The sequence below is a fragment of the Sparus aurata genome, chromosome 22, assembly GCF_900880675.1.
Source record: "Sparus aurata chromosome 22, fSpaAur1.1, whole genome shotgun sequence".
NCBI lineage: Eukaryota > Metazoa > Chordata > Actinopteri > Spariformes > Sparidae > Sparus > Sparus aurata.
In genome coordinates this window covers 28876254-28896278 of record NC_044208.1, presented here as the reverse complement: position 1 = coordinate 28896278, position 20025 = coordinate 28876254, and the positions used below count along the sequence as shown (strand labels likewise).

Below are 20025 nucleotides of genomic sequence, written 5' to 3'. Positions count from 1 at the left end.
TTAAAGGTACAACATGTAGGATTTTCATAAAGAATTCATCGTGTATACTATTTTTGTTGTATTTGGAACATTTCTGGGAAATTCAGAGGAAAGATGTTGACGTACTGCACCTTTAAACGGTGTGTTTACGAAGCAGAATGTAGTGCGACTTTAAAGTTTCCTTTGGACATTCAACAAAGATCATAACTAGTAAGTTATAACTTGTGTTGTAAATGTCATACTGGAGCCACGACTGCACCAAGAACAGGTGGAATTATACATTCACCTGGCAGCAGCTGATGGCCTCCTCTGATTGGACGGCTCACACACACCTGACTCAGCACACAGTTAACAACAACAACAACAACCACAACAGAGTGGCTGTGTTAAATCAATTCTTACAAGCAAAACTAGCTGCAAGGTGTAAATTACACAAATGTGTGACTCTGTGATGAAATGTGATGTCACAGAGTCACAAAATTTAAGGCGGGACTACTGATGAGGCGTTTAATGAGCAGTGCTTAACGTGGGAGAGGGGAGCTTCTGTTGGTGCTCACACACGTCTGATCCGACTTTGACCTTTTAAATTTTTAACACCTATAGGACACTAAATGACATTTATCATCGTTCCCAAAACAATGTGACTGTTGCAACATACCAGCAACAAGTCAAGTGGACTTTTGTTTGGTTAGGTTCAGGAAAATATTGTGGTTTTCCTTAAATTAAGGTGAGCTACGTATCTTCAGTTGAAAACGTTCCTCTGATCCCGTGTGGACTCTCTCAGTCTCTGTAGTTTCTCTCGTCCTGTTTGTTCTTTAAACATCTGCTGAGTTTTACTGTTTCATCGTGTTCACTTTCAGCTGGTTCATGTTTAGTTACTGCTGCTGAAAACATATTTCCTGTGATGCTGCTTCAAAATAAAAGCTTTAACAGGGGGCTTTTATTGTGAAGAAGTTACAGGAAATTAAATGTGTTTAGAACTGCTTTGTTAGCGGTGATTCTTTGGTAGTTCAGCAGAACTTAGGTAGTTTGTAAAACAACAATACGAAGCGAGTCGACGTTTTTCCTCCTAACTGGATTCAAAATATCAAAAAATGACATGAAAAATAAAATATTTGCTGTGAAAACAAAATAATTCTCAACCTTTATTTCCCCTCTGATGGTTTTCATACAGTCCCTCACTCATCCTGCAGTTCTACAGACCAGCAGCATTAAACTGATCTCCAGTCAGTTCTCAGGCATTCCTTAAGTCCGTCTGACTCGGTTCTGACGCTCCGTCTGAGATTAGAAGGATGAAATCAGCTGTTTCTGCTCGGCGACAAAAAAACAAATAAATGTTTATGTTTATCTTCATATTTTCCTCCTCGAGCAGGTCGCATCTTCTTCTGCATCTTAACAGTGTTTTAATGATGAGATGTAACGATGTATGCACGTGAGTGTGTGTGTGTGTGTGTGTGTGTTCCCTGTCAATTCAACACACACAGAAAAAAGACAAAAGGAAGTTGTGAACAGGGTGTACAGTTCAGAGCACGTTTCTATCATTACTCCATTGTTCTGAGTGTCATACAAAATGTGTATAGAGAAAAAAAAACGACAATAAAATAGTTTGCTACTTGTTTTGTGGACTGTCGTGAAGAAGACGAACAGAAACAAACCAGCTTCAAATTCTCAGTGCTTTTTAATTTGTGTTTGACAATATATTTCCTCTTTTTTTTTTGTTTTTTTTGTTTATTTTATTGCTATTACAAACTCATTCCCCTAACGCTTAATCCCACCGCCACGACTCCATAGCTTCACGGATAATAAAACCATTAACACTGGTTCGTACGCCAACATGTGGGCAGGAAGGAAAACAGGAACTTGGTTGAGTCGAACCAAATGTAGCTTATTCATGTGAGTTTATATTCCAACAAAGTGCCAAAAAACATTAAATCTGCCCAAATAAGCGGGCTGAACAAGACGATTTTTAAAAAAAAAGAAAAAAAAAAAGGTATAAAATACTCATATGTAACTCAAAGCACACAATATCATTTACATCATAACCACGGTGTAACCACTGGAGGAAGAGAAGGACCAGCAGCCGTCTAACACACGGGAGCTACAGGGGGCAGCAACACGGCCTTTGGATAACGTGGGAGAGTATCGTAGGCTTAGCACATCACATGGTCGACGTCAGGCCGGCTTCAGTTTGTAAGGAAGTTACAAAGATACAGAAAAAAATTAATTTGTATTTCTTTAGGAAAGAAACCAAAAAAAAACAGGTTGAAAGTAAAAAAACAAACATGTAAGAGAAGAGTTGTTTTCTGGTGACGGCGCTCAGGCCCTGATTTAAATCCTCGCTCTGATAAAAGTCTCTTTTATCGCTCATTCATCCATCCACCTCTCCGTCTCTCTCACTCTCTCCGTCGTGCAGCTGTTTTGTGTGTTTTAGTCGGGGAAGCGTTGGCAGGCTTTCTTCCAGCGGCAGGCGGTGCACCACTGATCCTTGCGCTCCACTCCGTACACCTTGCGGCACTTCTTGGCCTCGCCGCGACCCTTCCTGCAGACGAGAGGACACAACAGTGTGTGGATGAGAACACACACACACACACACACACACACACACACACACAGGCTTGATGTGATCAGTCTCTATAAAAAAAGAGGCTGAGGGGAAAATGTTCTGATAGCAAACGAAGGCGTGATTGAATCAGTTTTATCTTCCCTGGCTGAGCGGTGGAAAATGTGATATTACAGACGGCAGCAGAGCGGATCATGAACCTGACAACCTGCAGGATGAAGACGGAGGCAGCAACACAGAGAACAGAAGAATGATCAATTCTGCAGCGGCACCTCTCTGATATTGATCTGCATTTAAACATCATAACAGCCTCAGTTTACCATTAAACCTCAAACCAGGAACAGACAACTATAACTGATGAATCCCCGACAAACATTCCCTCGTTCAGCTTATTGATTGTGACGATTTGCTGTTTTTTCTCTTTAGATTTTTGAAAGTTAGTCAGACAAGACAAGACATTTGATGACATCATCACCTTGAGATGAGCATGAACATGATATTCTGACATTTTATAGAAAAAGTGATCGATTAATTGTACATTTTAGTTACTAGTAACCATATTTATTTTGACACACGGACTTCAATTGGGAGTCGGATCAAAATTGTCAGTTAAAAAAAAACACGAGACAGTTTGTAATGTTGGTATAACTCAGCTGAATATGACTGCTGGCTAACGAGGCTAACAGAGCTAGCGAAGCCAGCGTTAAAGCTCAGCCGAGGAGGACGACATTAACGTTTACATCCTGAGCTGACGCGAGCTCGAGCCTCTTGTTTCCTTCTGTGTGTTTTGGGGTGAACTGTCCCTTTAATACTTTGGTTTCTGATTAAACATCTGCAAAATGGCCGACGTTCCGGTCAGTCTCAGCTATCTTTTGTGTTAGCAAATGTTCACTCTGAACTATCAAGGGAACATAAATGTTACCTGCCAAACATTAGCACGTTAGCAATTAGCTCAACCACCAGCATGACTGTAGACGCGTCAGCTGGTCGGTGCCTCACCTGAAGGAGCAGTGAGTGCGGGAGGGCGACGCACTCATGGGCTGTAGCCGGTTCTGTTGGAGCCACTGTTCACCGACACTGACGGACCGGCAGCGAGGTTTCACCATCTGAAGAGACGGTTAGAGTTAGAACAGGCGTCATGAAACAGAACAATATATACAGACTGTGTTTTACTGACGTCTCACATGCAACAAAGGTCTTAATTAACCCTCAAAGCAGAGTTTAACTGACGCTCCTGCAGGTTTATATCGTCTGTTAGGCAGGACAGCAAACAGAACCAGACAGAAGACCCACCGGAGTGTTAGAGATGGAGGTGGAGGGGGTCCAAGCCGCCTGGCAGCCGGGGCTCCTGGAGGCCACAGAGACCTGGACGGGGCTACAGGCCTGGAAGCAGCAGGAGAGAGGAGACGACACACGAGTCAGTACATCTGCACGACAACCTGATTCATATGACAAGTTATCGTGTTGCATTTGCTTGCTTTCACTGGTTTTCTGTCCACTTGGGTGCACCAAAAAAAAGATAATCAACGAGTCAATAAGGCGTCCATGTTAGCTAACACATGCAGTATGGCTGACTTACACATCCAGCAGACACGGAGCAACATTAGCATTTATTTAAAGTCATGTTTCCAAATATCTGTCCATCAACTCCTGAGAAATACATCTGACGGTTCAGGTGCTAAATGCTTCGCTAGTTTCACAAGCTAGCTGCTGCTCTGTCTGTCTTGTTCGGTGCTGGACATAAAGTGATGTTAAGACATGCAAAATGTATACGTCCTTTTTAAAAGTAGGCAGCAGTGTATTAAAGTGTCAGCTCACCTTTACTTTTATTTTTATTGTGTATTTCAAAAAGGTGCAATTTGTAAAATATGGCCAGAATTTGAAGGCTGCAACCAACAACCGCTGCTCTCTGCTACCTATCCTTAACTGTAGTTAGCGACCGTTAGCCAGTTAGCTCAACATGTCTTTAGTCCCTCTCTCTGCTCTGCTAACAGAGCATCAGCAGCTAACTGTGTTTTAGAAATGGAGTCTGCTAACATGAACAGCTTCCGGGAAAACACATAAGTTCCACAGAGCTCGTTGAATCATGTATGTTAAATCTGAAATGATCCCAGCAGCTCTACCGCTCCGTCTCTAACAGAGATGTAAGAACACATTACTCCCATGCTGACCCGTTCAGATTGGCTCCCTGCTCCAGAACACACATTCTGAACTTTAAACATTGATTCAGTCCGTCTTGCCTCAGATGATTTGCCAAATTGTTCTGACTAATCCATTTATGGCTTTTTCGATTCTGTCCAGTCGCTGCAACAAACTGAGAGCATCCAACATGCCACACATTAAATTATCTCCTCCCGCCAACGTGTTCCCGCTGCCTCCGTCCTGTTTCTGCTCCCTGTGCAGCCCTGAGCTCTGCACACACACAGAAACTGCTCCAAAGTGCTTTAATATCCACAAAGCAGAACATAACGCGGGAGAGCATTCACTGTGTCGACCCTGGAGTTACAGTCAGAGAGCACGGGTCGGAAAGAAACGTGCTAATGTAAGTTCAACGCTGCGGTCGGGCTTTTCAAGCCACAAGCCGCCAGCAGCCATGACACACACAGCTGACCCTGAACGCTGCTCCACCAGCAGCCCCGACCCACACTCAGTCACCGCTCAGACAAAAGACAAATGTGGCAGGAGATGGACACATTCTCTAACATCTGCATCATCAGAAACATGAATATTTTTTATGACATATTCCAGAAAACGTGTAGCATGACAGAGTCCGTCTGATCCTGGATCTGTGTACGTCCACTCCCACAGACAGCGCGGGATCTTTTTGTGTTTTTCGGCCCTTTGTAGGCCAGAGAGAGTCTCGTCTCCATTCGGGGGAACGGGGCGAGCGCACTCTCTCACTGTCACAAAGCATCCATTTACAGCCTCAGTGGTTCGGGGTAAATGCAGGTCACCAGTGAAATGTGCTGCTTTGTGATGCATAAACAAAGTTGTAGCTCATTGGCTGGTTGGAGGGTGATCAGTGAGGGGGCGCCGGGCGAGGAGGACCTGACAACGCTGCAGACATGAGACTGCAGCACGGACGCTCCGGTTACATGACGAGACTGTCCTCTGAGGGAAAACTGGGATGTTTGGAAGGTAAATTCCTGCGTTCACACACTAAAATCTACGACGTTTAATAATTCATGCCAACAGGCGCAGCTCTGTCTCCTTCCATCGCTCTCAAGACAATTTCAGACCCCAAAAAAAACACTGCCGGCTCTCAGACGGGAACTCAAACGCTCCAAAGTCGGCGGTTATTTAAAGAAAAACGAGGATCTTCACCGCCGAGAGAACACAAGTCCAGTGTGACTCCCACCAGAACATCACTGCAACACGACACATCATCTGTTGTGTCTGTTGTTGAGACGCTTCATCTTCATCTTAACGTCTAAAACAGCTGAACTGTCTCTTTGTCAGCAAGAAGTTCTGTGCTAATCGATGCTATAATCATATTTAATATAATATAAATATAACAGATGCTTCCTGGCAGGCGGAGCCACTTTGCAGATGACAAAAAAGCTGAATTCTGCTTCAGTTTATTGATCTTCGTGGGTGAAGCTGCACATTTAATAACCGCTGGAATTAAATAAATATTGTCAGACAGCAACGCAGCTGCACCCACCTGATAGAGATGCTCCGTATGGATCTGCCAGAAGCTGCTGGGTGCCGACTGGCTGAGCGGACTGGGCCTGCTCAGGACGGGCCCGGAGCTGGAGTTGGACCTGGGCCTGTGAGCCGGAGGGATCTGGAGCTCCGAGGCCGGAGGAGAACCGCAGGAGGCCCAGCTGAGATGAGAGGACGAGGCCTGGCCCAGAGCCTGCTGGGAGGGAGCTGGAGCGGAGCTGGAGTCCGCCGTCTCACAGGAGATCCTGGTGTAGTAGAAGTCCTCTTCTCTCTGGGACTGATCCGACCCACTGCTGTGTGTGAGAGGAAAGAGCGTGAGTTGTTTGTTTTCACTGTGGCCCAGATATAAAATCCCCAAAATGTTTCATCACGTCCTGTAACTCAGTCAGAGCTCTTCCACAACCTGAAAATTTTATTCCCTCCTGTTTTTTTAATGTTGTTTTTCAGCTCAGAAAACTAAACCGTCTGCGTTTGGAGGTCTGATGGGAAGCCGGGAAACAAAACGTCAAATCCCTGAAACACTCGATAACTCCTTTATATTCTAGTTTACGAGTAACATCTGATATAACTGACTGAAAACAAAATCATCCTGATATCTGTTCCTAAACTCCAACACAACTGACTGTTTGTGTGAAATCAGAAGTGTTCCAGCTCACCCCAGATGCAGCACACGGATATGTCTTTTCATTCCAACTGAAGACGTCAGCACCTTGCCACAGCTGGGCCAGAGACACCTGTACACACCTCTGAACGAGCTCTGAGAGAGAGACCAGCACAGGTGAGGTTCAGCAGGGAGGCTGGGACAGGAGACAAAGAGAAAGACGTAGAAGAAACACAAACCTTTGGCTTTTTGGCATTAAGCTCATCTCCCTGCTCCAGTTCCATGTGCAGGCCTTCATCAGGACTGCTGTCCAGCTCGGTGACGGACGGCGAGGGGGCGGGGCTCACGTTGCCGTGGTCCCAGCTCCAGTAGCCGCTGCTGCCGCTGTCGGACAGCTCGCCGCCGCCACACTCCATGTCAGCCGGTGACGACGAGCCGGCTGGAGAACAAACGAGACCTCTTTACCTGAAGACAGGAACTGTTTCCTCTCAATACCAGGACGTGTCTACTTCTTCTCTGTTATCTTGTTTACAATTCAGCCAAAAGGTTTTATTAGCAAGTCATCTATATTACAGGTAAATGTGTTTACTACATATAATGTTAGACAGCTGCTGCTGTGAGTCTCCTCAGACACGTTAACAATCATTCAATAAAATGTTCACAAAAAATCAAAAAAGCTCAAAATGTGAATCTGGCATCTTTATAATAAACCAGTAAATATAACCAGCAGGTGAGACTGTGTGCTGCTGAGCGGAGACACACCTGGTCCAGGATCTGTTTGTGGAGGACTCTGGACCACGGGGCTGCAGGACAGGCTGGTCAGAACCATGGCGGCCATGATCTCATCCATCTCCACCGACTCTGGACTGCGGAAGCTGGAGACAACACACAGGAAGCTCTCAGCTCAGCCTCCATCACCATGACGACCAGCACGCTCTCACACACACACTGCTCTGTAGCCTCACCTGTACGCAGCCTCTCTGGTGGCAGACGCGTTGCCGAGGTGCATTGTGGGTCCCACAGTTTGTACCCCTTGCGGCAGGTGAACTGACGTCTTGTTCCTGTGATGCCCGATCTCCATGAATGCTGTGTGAGCCTGGACACAGCTCCCTGCATACACCTTCAGACACAGGTAACAGTCAGCGTATCTCTGTTAGGACGAGTACGTGAGTCTTTGTTACGCTGAGACGAGTCTCTGTGCCGCCGTGATTAAAGCGGTTAAGAAAGTATTTCCTGTCCATCTGCGGCGTCCCGCCTGCAGACAGCCCGACCTGCCAGGACCACTGCATGGTGCCGGCCGCTGATAGGGAAGGTTTGTAGGGCCCAAACTAAAATGTAGAATGTGTGTTATGTATTATTTTCCATTTATATACAACGTGATGTTTTCTATCACATCGACTCAGTATGAATAAATTAAATCAACTCCAGAACGATCTGTCAGCAGAATCACACAGTGTCGAGAGGATTTCCACAAAACTTGTAAAAATTACCTCGTTAACTTTCAGTGTTTTCTTCTCATTTTCTTCAACATGACAACGGACGACGTGTTCAACATTTTTCTTAATTTCCCAGGAAATAATGCACGGAAAACAATATTCAGGTGGCGGGAATCTATGAGCGAGTATAATCAGTTATGGATCCGAATACAAATCTGGAGCAAGCAGACTGAAATATGTTTTATTTGCACCGACTGGCGGAGGTTTGCACTCTACTGTGTGTTCTTCTAGCTGCATATAAAGACTGAGGGGAACTTCTACAGAAACCTCATGTGTTTGTTCAAATGTTAGTGAGTATTCGGCTGATGTGATGTTAACTTAATGTTCATCCTATCATCAAAATGTTCCCATAATGCCATGCAAGACTGAATTCTGATAACACGATACAGTAATATATTTCTTTTAGCAGTAACAGAGTAATAACATGTTATTAATAATATTTCAGTAATATATTACATTGCATCTTGAGAGTAACTTGCCCTCAGTCTCAGTCTCAGTCTCTGCATCTACTCACCACCGTCTGCTGCCGCCCGTTGCTGTTGTGCGTCGTTGTAGAGATGCAGGCCCGCGGTCCCGACGGGCAGACAGCCGTCCCGCCTGGCTCTGATCCAGTTCTGTCCTCAGGTCCCATAGCTGCCATGGTGCTGCTGCACACAGTGAGGGGGACTCAGCACAGTGTCACACCTCCCTGCAGACGAGACACCGCGGGACCGACATGAGCTCTGAACCGACCAGAATATCTCACTGCGTCTGCCAATAACAGAGCAACGCTCCTAAACCTGCTCATTAAAAAGAGCAAAACAGCAGATCAGTGTTGCACTAAGAGACGAATCAGAGGAGAGAGCGATGATGATCACAGGAGTGGAGGTCAAGGCATCCTCAGTTTACAAACCAAGCTTCAGAAACACTGGATCCTACATTTCCCATCATGCAAAGTCAACAGTATCTTTCATTCCACGCCCCCCCGCCTCCTAAATGACATCATCAGGTGCTCCTCCTGACGGGCAGCCTGAACTTGTGCCCCTTTAAACAATGTGTTTGAATCCCGTTTATGCAGCATAATAATGTCTTTAATCAACTTCTGCAGGAACATCCAGACGGCTTCATTCAAAAGCGTTAAACGATGAAGGAACGACCCAACGAGGACGACTGTTCTCTCAGAGGAAACATATTGTGTCTCAGATGAACAGATATGTTTACATATGTTGGCAAACACTCTCTCCCATCATGCATCTCTCTGCCTGACAGTGCAGAGTGAAACACAGCACAGAGGATTTGAGTGTGATGCTGGACTCTGACGTGGACTCAGACTCGGGTGGATTTGGGTCGTGGGCTCAACCAAAATCTCGCAGTAGATTTTGCCGTCTGCTCCAGCAGAGTACGTGACCGATAACGCGTTCCCGGAGACGTAATCTGACGTCTGGGCGCCTTCGCTGTGGCCTGTGGCCCATAGTGGTAAAATGGGGGCAACGCTGCATTCAGGGCACGTGGGAATAATGAGATGACACTTTAAGACTCATAACCAGCCGATACAATATTGTGGTTTCACAGACTTATACTTATAATGACCCTTAAAGGAATGAAAACAAAGGAGTTTTAAAAATATATGATGTCTTACAAACATGAAACTTGATATAAATAAAACTACTATGGTAGAATTTAATATATATTTAATCATTCATTCATTTTACAATGCAAATTGTTCATGATTTGCTGTTTCGAGCATCGTGGACATTTTAGGGCCATCAAACTCAACGACTGGAGTTTTTCTGACGAGAGTTTGAGGTCAAATTACTGCAAATAAATGAATAAATAAAAACAACACTAGAGATTTCACATATTCCAATAATCAATTAATATTTAATAGACATTAAATATCAAAATACTTTAAGACTCTTTCTCCAGTAACCGACTATTCTCAGAAGGCTTGTTTACTTTTGCCAACAAAACATTTTAACAAAACTATCTTTACTTTTATAAATGACTTTAAGATACATGTTACAACACAATGATTATTTTTTGGTCTTATTATCATTATTAGAATTGTATTTATTTATTTATTTGCCATATAAGTTTTCACACACGGTGAATTTTCTGTGGTCTGTCGGTGCAAAACAACAAACAATACTATAAAATGACTGAAAGATATAAATAAAGATGAAAAATAGCACAATAAACTTCCACATCTTATACTGTTCAATTGGATAAATTGTGGCTTCATCAGAAAGTGATCAGTTCCTTTTAAATTAATATCTATGACGTGTTTTGTATCATAATTACTGATTGCAGGTCAACACAGAGATTCCAGCGATAAAAATCAACTCTCCCATTTTTTCCGCTGCACCTGAACGCAGCATAAAGCCAGATTTTCCCCCACCTTTCGTCCAATCAGCGTCCAGCGTCGGTAGTAAACAAGCGGCGCAGTGTAGGCAGGCAGCGGCCGCTGATTGGCTGAGCTCTGGTTTCGCAGACACACACCCCCTTTCTGACAACGTGTTCAGACACGAGTTTCGCCGGGAGGGACCGAGCCGGACCGGGGGCTCGTGGGCCTGCTGGAGCCGGACCGAACCTCCTCCTGAGCATCGCGCGCAGACAAAACACACTTTCACGGTCCAAACGCGTCACGTGACCGCAGGTGTGAGCGGCGGGCCGCAGGTGTGATGTGTGAACCGAGCCGCGCGACAAACACAACAATCACGTCATCGCTCAGAAGCGCCGCGGAGGCGCGAGCGGCTCCGTCTGACGCGAGGCGGTGAAATCCCCGAGTCCGTGTTGCACACGGTGATCCAGAGTCCAGGTCCAGAACCAGCACTGTCCCCGAACTGATACCACATTAACGTCCTTTGTTCTGGTGGTTCGGACGTGTTGGAGCAGGCAGAAGTGATAGTTTATCATCCGGATCTCCACCCAGCAGAACCAGGCTCGTCCCTCCCCCCCCTCAGCTCACCGCCACAGAAACGTTTCAGTCCGCCATGCAACAAAACAACAACAACAACAACAACAACCCAACACAACACAACAACACAACAACACACCCGCACCGGGCTCACCTCGGTCCGGTCCGTCCCGTCGGAGCCGCTGCAGCAGCGGGTCGGCTCGGCTCGGTTCGTCTCTGCCTGGCTGTCCCGCCGCTCGCCGGCTCTTCAGTCTGGCCGGTGGAGGAGGAGGAGGTGCAGGGGGGCTGGTGGGTCGGATACGCGCCTACGTGCGTCCGCCTGGTGAACCAATGCAGGCGGCGACAGCTGGACGGAGCGCAGAGACGTCGACCTGCAGCCCGCTGCACGAGAGGATGATGTAGGTGAGAGGTTACCAGAGCAGCATCCTGTCTGTCTGCGTGTCTGTCTGCACGTCTGTCTGTCTGCACGTCTGTCTGCCTGCACGTCTGCATGTCTGTCTGCATGTCTGTCTGATGCAGAAACAAACAGACTGTTATTAATGTTTATTATCTGATGTTCCTGATTCACACGAGCTTTTGGCTTTGGATAAATAAATATGAGAACATTTTTATTTTCTTAAAAAAAAAAAATAATGTTTAGACTGTTTTTTGTCTTTTTAACAATTAAAGTGTGATAACACAACTCCATCCAACATATATGTGCTCCACAAGATAATAAAACACAGTGAGGAGTAGAGGGAGAGAGAGGTCCTCGTACACCTTTATATATAAAATATATATTATATAAAATAAAACGATCAACAGACAATCAAACGCAAAGAAGTCAAGTCTGACAAATGTAAAAACACAAAAAATCAAATTAGATTACAAGTAAAAAAAAGGAATAAAAGATGATTAATTTAAGCAAGTAAATGCAAAAATAAAAATAAATGAAACAAAAGAATAAAGGAGGATTACGTGATGACATCACATCCAAGGAATTCAGAACAGATAGAAAGATAATGAGCGGTTAAAGAATAAAGATAAAAATATAAAGTCACCAATATATTTTATTGCTTGTCGTTGTGAAAAATCTGATTTTCAAGTGTAAAAATTGTCACATTGACTTTATACATATTTAAGTGTGCTTTTTACGGTGGCCCTGAAGTGCCAAGATTCCAGATTGGAAATGAAGGACAGACAGAAGCGGACTTATAACATTTCTAACATTCAACCACACAGACACTTAATGCCAACAGACTGGCTTCATTCTGCAGCCTTCATTCAGACAGACAGAATTTATTTATATGGTTTTATCTCTATCTATCTATCTATCTATCTATCTATCTATCTATATCTAAAGATCTTAAAAAGCCCTACAGGGTCTCTCTGCTCCTGAACGCCTCGCCAGTAGTCCCGCCTTTAATCCTGTAACTTTGTGACATCACACTGCGTCACCGCATCACACGCTTCCATAATTGTATCTAGCGTCTAGTTTGTCTGGTGAGAGTTGATTTAGCACAGCTGCTCTGTTGCTCAGGCGTGTGTGCTCTGACCAATCAGAGAAGAGTGGGCGTTTTGGGGGCGGGGCCTTAAAGAGATAGGAGCTAAAACAGAGCGTTTCAGACAGAGGGGGAATACGGAGCTGCAGAACTGGACAGTCTGAGAAAAGTGATGTGTTTTTAAACGTGAGATCGTGTGAACATGTTCTAGTAGTAACCAAGAATTAAACTATGAGCCTGAACATGTCATCACTATACATCATCATATTGATATTTAATTAAAGGATAATGAGAACATAGTCAAGTTACAGTGCTAAGAATAAAGATCAATGATCAGTTTTAATCAATAACTCCAAACCTGCTGATAGCATCACACACAGCGTATCAACCCCCAACGTCACGTGATACATTCTCTGGATTGAGATCAAACACTGTGTGTGTGAGTGTGTGTGTGTGAGTGTGTGTGTGTGTGTGTGTGTGTGTGTGTGTGTGTGTGTGAGTGTGTGTGTGTGTGTCTGTGTGTGTGTGTGTGTGTGTGTGTGTGTGTGTGTGTGTGGCCGGATTAGTGTCGGCTGTCTGCACCCTCTCCACCAGACATCCAGTCAGCAGGGATTTTAGGGTCTGAGCAGCGACACACAGAGACAGAAACACAATCCTAGTCCCAATCTGACTCCTAAACCAGACAGACCTCCTCCTGCAGCTTCATCAGTAACGACGCCGTGTTCACTCCTCCGGCCTCGACATTTACATCATGAAGAGACAGTGAATTTACAAAAGCCAGACAGAAGATTCTAACAGACATTAATGTTGTTGTACAGCCGGTGTTAATGATTTTAAGGGTGGTGCGGTCGAGGTTTAGACGGGTGGTGTTTGGATCCTTATTGGCTGCCGTCCAATTTGAGGTCATGTTAGAAATAAAAGCTCATCTGCTTTTAAACAGCACCAAGAGTCTGCAGCCACACTAGAGGATGACATCGCTAACATGCTAACGTGTAGCAGGTTAAATGTTTACCTTTGCAGATTAACACAAAAGCGAAATACAGCCGAGGCTGATGGGAACGTCATCGGTGTTGAATGTTTTTAGTCGTAAACCAAAGTATGTAGCTGTGATGACACTAGTTGGAGTCGGAGGATTGTTGGTGGGAACAATCCATGAAACAGTTGTTGAGGCTTTTCAGTCCAAACCACAAATATTAACCCTTTTTTATTAGAAATAAGTCAGGGGATCATTAGAGTCATCTTGAAATAACAGACGGACCGAATCCTTCAGACAGTTGTTGAGGCAGTTTACCACAAAACAACTCGTGTCAGCCTCATGGTGGCGCCAGAGGAAACATCAGAGCAGCAGTGAGTCAGAGGATTATTACTCAGAAATTATGAAATATAGATGTTTCAGTCTGGACCAGAGTGGTGGACCGACTGCTGTGGACATGGTTTCAGTCGCGGGACTAGTTAAAGGTAACACCTGTCTACCAGTTCATTACTGAGGAGAATATTAACAGGTTCCATCCAAATCTACAACAGAATGATTCAAACTTTATTGCCTTTCATTTGACAGACTTAAAAATCATAACAACTCAATTTCAAATCTTCAAATCTCAACCTGTCAGCTCCATCAGGACTGTGTGGGTGTGGTACTGCACTGTAATGTGGGACATCCCCGCTGCCTCGCCCACCAAAACACAGATACAGAAATCTCTCTCATCTCTATGAGCTGATATCTCTGAAAGAATCAGCTGCTCACACCGAAACTATCTGCATGGATGAACAGAAATACAGGTAGCAGTGAAACCATGTGACTGCGTGGTGAACTGTCCCTTTAAGAAGACATCATTGCTCGTAAGAAAGAAAAGGAAACAGGTTGTCAAGGCTTTAATGTGGAGCGGCAAGAGAGAGGCAGCATGGCTGACACCGGTGTTGTCGCACTTGGGTGTGTTTTATTTGGACAGTTGAGTGGATCAGCGTGGAGACAACAGGCTCGACGACTGGCGTTACAGGAATGACGACTCCACCCTGCGTCGTGACCTTTGGTTCACTTTGAATTCTCAGCGAGACCCGAGTGCCACTCCCATCCCGTCACATGCAGCCGGGATGAGGTGGAAAGGTTGGCTTCTCAAAACTGTCTCTGAGTCCAGGACGCAACAGAACCAACGAGTATCGTCAATGTCAGACGTGCTTTCTGCACCAGCTGCAGGTGAAGTCAGCAGCAGACTGAGGAACACTGAATCACATGGAAAAATACAAAATACAGACATACAGTCGATCCCCTGCACCGAAACTACTAAACAATCAAACAATCCTCGTCTATTGACACAGAACAGAAAGTCGCTTCCTCTATTGTCCCGTCAGACACAAACAGATGAATAAATATGATTTTAAACGTTACCTCAGATCTTTGGAAACCACCGTGCCAACCCTGCTGCGGATCTTAAGATTACATTGATTTTCATACAGCGTTTAAATCAGTTTAGCTTATCTTAGAATTGAAATGGGGAAACAGCTAGAAGTCCAACAACCAGCACCTTTTTAAAGCTGACAGTAATTTAACATTACAAAGTTACATGTCATGTCTTTAATTCGTACCAAGATCAGAGAGTAAAAGCTTGTTAGTTCGGTATGTTGTTCTTGGCTGGCTGCAGCGACTTCCTTGTCGCGGTGATGACAGGACTGCAGGAAGTCACCGGTCTGGCCAAGAAATAGTTACACCGTGTAAACCGCCTGTAAAACGAATCACCATTAATCCACAATCTGTATTAAACGAGCTAGAAGCTTCACTGGAAACTGTCGTCCTCCACTTTACGCTCGCTTCATGACAAAACAAACCAAACATCATTTGATCAGCTGTCTGTTCTGAGCTCACTGAACGGTGGAAAGTTGTCTTTTCTCTGAGCTTTGTCTGCATCCTGGAGAGGAACAGCCAGTCGGATCGTCTTACATGGACGACAGAGTCACCAGTGTTAAACATGCAGTATGAGCGAGCACACGTCAGAGGTAAGTTAACACCTCAACAGTTTAGTGGCAACACTCAAAAAAATAAGAATCAAAACTGACAGAAAATAATGGAAACAACATGCAAACTTTAAAAAATCTAATCAGGAAAACTTTGAGTTGAGCTGGTTGATAGGAAGTCTTTATGAGAAGCTCTCCGGTCAGATGAACAGAATCCAGAGAGGTGGAGGTGCATGGAGGGTGTGGAGGAGGTGTGGATGGAGGAGGGGTGGATGGAGGAGGTGTAGATGGAGGAGGTGCGGATGGAGGAGGTGCGGATGGAGGAGGGGTGGATGGAGGAGGGGTGGATGGAGGAGGTGCGAATGGAGGAGGGGTGGATGGAGGAGGTGTGGATGGAGGAGGTGTGGATGGAGGAGGTGCGGATGGAGGAGGTGTGGATGGAGGTGGTGTGGAGGAGGTGTGGATGGAGGAGGTGTGGATGGAGGCTCAGACTGGAGGAGGTGCGGATGGAGGAGGTGCGGATGGAGGAGGTGCGGATGGAGGAGGTGTGGATGGAGGAGGTGTGGATGGAGGAGGTGCGGATGGAGGAGGTGTGGATGGAGGTGGTGTGGAGGAGGTGTGGATGGAGGAGGTGTGGATGGAGGCTCAGACTGGAGGAGGTGCGGATGGAGGAGGTGCGGATGGAGGAGGTGCGGATGGAGGAGGTGCGGATGGAGGTGGTGTGGAGGAGGTGTGGATGGAGGAGGTGTGGATGGAGGCTCAGACTGGAGGAGGCAGGGGGAAACTTCTCCTCCTGCCTCCTCCTTTTCCATCCATCCGTCCATTTGAAACGAGGTTAAGTTTAGGAAACTGGGGTTCTGGAGTTCTGATTGGTCCTCTGTCCTGGTTCTTGTTTGAGGCGGGGGGGTTGTGAGATGTGAGTGTTCTGGACCGGGACCGGCTGGTTAGTCGGTCACTTCATGACTTCGGTCAAGAGTGCTGGCAGGCATGTTTTTGTGGCTCCTCCAGCCGATGGACGCGTCTGGAAGTTGAGATGAAATGAAACTGTGAGTGAAATGCAGAAATGTTTTATTGAAAAGATGTTTCTGTTTTCAGAGAACTCACCAGGCGTGTCTGCTGTCTTCGTGCCAGCGACCCCGTTGGATCCTCCTGCACCTCCTGCTCCTCCTGCACCTCCTGCTCCGTCAGACTGTGGTAGAGAGAGACAGATGGACAGTGAGGACGTAATGTAAACACAGTATTCACCTTATTATCAACCAAAACAGAGACCGGTGCAGTCTGTTGTCCTAAAACACAGGAATCAGTTTGCAATTTAGCACAAAGTCTGTGAGTTTGTTGAAATGATTGTTGGTTATATGCCTGAAATAAGGTCCTCTAAGTTTTGTTCTCCAACCTAAAGTCCATTATTAAATGTCCCACAGTTTAATTGTGAAGCTCTTCATGTGTTAAAAACAGTTAGCGGTTGCTAACGAGTGTCTGAATGAGACTACAGAGGTTGTCGGGGACATTAAACGTCCTCACAGCGAACACGGAGACTCATCTACTCACTAGTCCGTCTTTACAGCCACTTTAGTTACACACTGTTCTAACTCTGACTTTACAACTCGTACTTTGATCAGTTTATAGAAAACCTGGATAGTAATTGTGCAGTAAGACTCTTAGTGGTGGTGACGTTTCAGTCATGTGACGTGATGTCGTCTGTTTGTAGCTTCTATACGGAGCCAGAAACGGAGCGAAGATCATTTCTGTTTCTGTAGTTGTTTGAGACCGTCTGTCAGGTACTTCTGCCCACTCACCAGCGATTAGCTTCCATACTTTTTCACTGCAGCAGCTAACGAAACAAGTAAATGAGCTAATTATAGAGCTAGCTGCCAGTTAGCTTAGCTTAGCACAAAGACTGCAAACAGGGTAAACGGCTAACCATCATCTCATCTTCTGACAGAGCCAGACTAGCTGTTTTCCAGTTTCCTGTCTTTGTGCTAAGCTAAGCTAACTGGCTGCTGGGGGTAGACTATCTCTTTAATTGTTACCTATAGATTACTGTGTGTAGCTTTTGCGATTAAGATGTCCATCACACAAACAAACTAACTGAAGATAACCTGCTGGATCCTTCAAGCTGAAGTTTGAAGGATTCAGCATTTAGAGCCAAGCGGTTTGTTTCCCTGTCACAAACACACACAGAGGTTTTTCATATCTCTGTATGACCCGTACGCTTGTTGATACTCGCAGTGAAAGATGTCGGATGTTTTTTTTTATACAAATATGCAAATGATGACAGGAGCTTCCAAAGAACTGACATTTTTGCATGTTACGCGGTAACGCCTGTCAGCGGACTGACTGCGGTCACAGCTCCTCTCTCTGTGACTGTCGTGGCATCATGGCGCTCACTTTAACGCTTCAGGGTAGACGGCACATTACAGAGAGTCACTGTTCCAAATGTGTGGGTCAATATTCCACTTCCTGCATGAAGTGACAAAACATTTAGCTCAAACTCCAAACAGCATGGAGGCGTAGGGAGAAGTGTCGAGGCTGCTGTCTGCTGTTTAATGTTTCATGCTCGTTTTCTTTATATTAAGCATGAAACTATCACAGCCACTCTGCTGATAGCTCAGTGACTAACTAGCTAGCTCGCTAACGTGACATTGTTACTGCAGATTCTTGCACGATAATCCCACATTTCTATATATTCCAATATCACAAAGTCACGACTCACGGTGAGAATCATGAATCAAACCCTTTTAATTTTTCCCCCCTCTGATATATTTCCTCACTTGCTGCTTGTCGTACTTCGGGCCTTATTCCGCCTCTGATTGGCTCACCCAGATATTAACCCGGACCAATCATCTGTCCGCATGCCTAAATCTAACCAACCCAACGAAAGATGCAACGAGTACCAACCAATCAGAGGCAGACAAGGGGTTCAGCTGGAAATGCAGAGTGGCTTTTGTCAGTAATGTGAATATTAGTGCACTAATAATAACCTGACAGAATTATTCTTTGTGCTACTTTATACATAATTAGACATTTTCATTGCTGGCCGGATCTATTTTAATTTGTCTAATGGGTTCACACGCTTTGACTCTAATGAGGCCGATAGCAGCGACAGTATCAGAGCCGTTACTGTCCCGCTGAGCGCCGACAATCAGCCACTTATTGCTGCTAATTGGCAGCTAATGAAGTCTAATAGATGCCACACGCTACGTTAAGATATTCAAGGTGATGTCGTGTGAATGCAGTGAGGAAAGTGGAAGATGAAGATGAAAAGAGGTTCTTACCGTCATGCCGCTCACGTCATACGCGTTGTTCGTGTTCCTGAGGAAGACAAAGACAGTTAGATTAATTCAGTGTTGAGATGTTAAACCAGGCGCTTAATCAGGACCGGAGACTAGATCTGATGAGACAAGTGACTTTGTAAATGCTTCATAAAGACCTGTGACCTGAACTCATCTCGTCAAGACTTGAGACTAAATCTGGGAGTTTGCTTTAAAACGATTTCAGACTTGACTTTGACTTTATTTTAAAAGACTTGAGACAAGACATGTGAACTGACTTGAACTGGCATCATCAAGATTTGAGACTGAACTTGAACTTGCTTTAAAAGACATCTGACCTGACTTGAACTCGTGCTTCAGGACGTGAGACCTGACTTGGGTTTATTGCTTTGACGAGACTCTAGACTTGATTTACTCAAAAGACTTCTGGTGCAAATAAGCTTTTAAAACTAGTCGGTTGAATCTGAGGGATCACGTCTCCCAGGTATTAGTCCGATCCTTCCTCGAGATATTCTTTGTCGTAGCTGGATCAACATACCACGGCACTAGGCGTGTTCCCCTCCCTTTAATATACACACATACTTTCTGAGTTGTGAGCAATGATTGCCATCTATCACGACGGTCCCATTCAGGTTTCATTCCTCTATGTGAGCACCGAGCCCAGGAATGTACAGAGATAGACGTGTGGAAGATAAGACTATTGTCTCACTCCACGGTACCTCTGTGTCACTGTCACTGCTATGTTTCATGTGACAGTAAACATTAACGGGTGCATATTTGTGCGTTAATCCACCTGCATACAACATGCACACAAAGATCTCATTACAACTGTCCAGGCCCAGCCCAGCTACGGTGGCCTTGAAGCCTAAATGTTTGATGATCATACGTCCTCTTCAAACAGGAAACACCCTTCGCTGAAAACCACCTGTCGAGTCGAACGAGTCCGTGTTGTGTGCTGCTGAAAAAGATGATTAATAGCAAAACAGGAAAAATGAATCCGCCTGCCAACTTATTGTGAGCAGCGACTAAGAACAGGAGAGGACTTGTTCTGTTCTGGAGGGCAGTGCCGATCACGATTACTCACACATGAGGCGACACTGTGCTTAATACCTTTAAGTCCCTCAG

The 20025-nt window shown here is 45.2% G+C and overlaps 1 protein-coding gene across 2 annotated transcripts; it reads right to left on the bottom strand.

Moving 5' to 3' along the window:
• Positions 1 to 1638: 1638 nt before the first annotated feature.
• Positions 1639 to 11656, bottom strand: znf395b (zinc finger protein 395b). 2 transcript variants are annotated; one of them, XM_030404738.1, is made up of 10 exons: positions 11353 to 11656; positions 8817 to 8990; positions 7772 to 7926; positions 7569 to 7681; positions 7046 to 7245; positions 6862 to 6962; positions 6204 to 6495; positions 3833 to 3922; positions 3539 to 3645; positions 1639 to 2518 (listed from the first exon to the last, which is right to left on the bottom strand). In XM_030404738.1, exons 2-10 carry the CDS (start codon positions 8940 to 8942, stop codon positions 2407 to 2409), a joined length of 1296 nt encoding a protein of 431 aa, XP_030260598.1. In that variant the 5' UTR covers positions 8943 to 8990; positions 11353 to 11656; the 3' UTR covers positions 1639 to 2406. The 2 variants fall into 2 exon arrangements, with proteins under 2 accessions (XP_030260598.1, XP_030260596.1); XM_030404736.1 differs by having other exon boundaries at positions 6204 to 6498; positions 11353 to 11655.
• Between the last annotated feature and the right edge of the window lie 8369 nt (positions 11657 to 20025).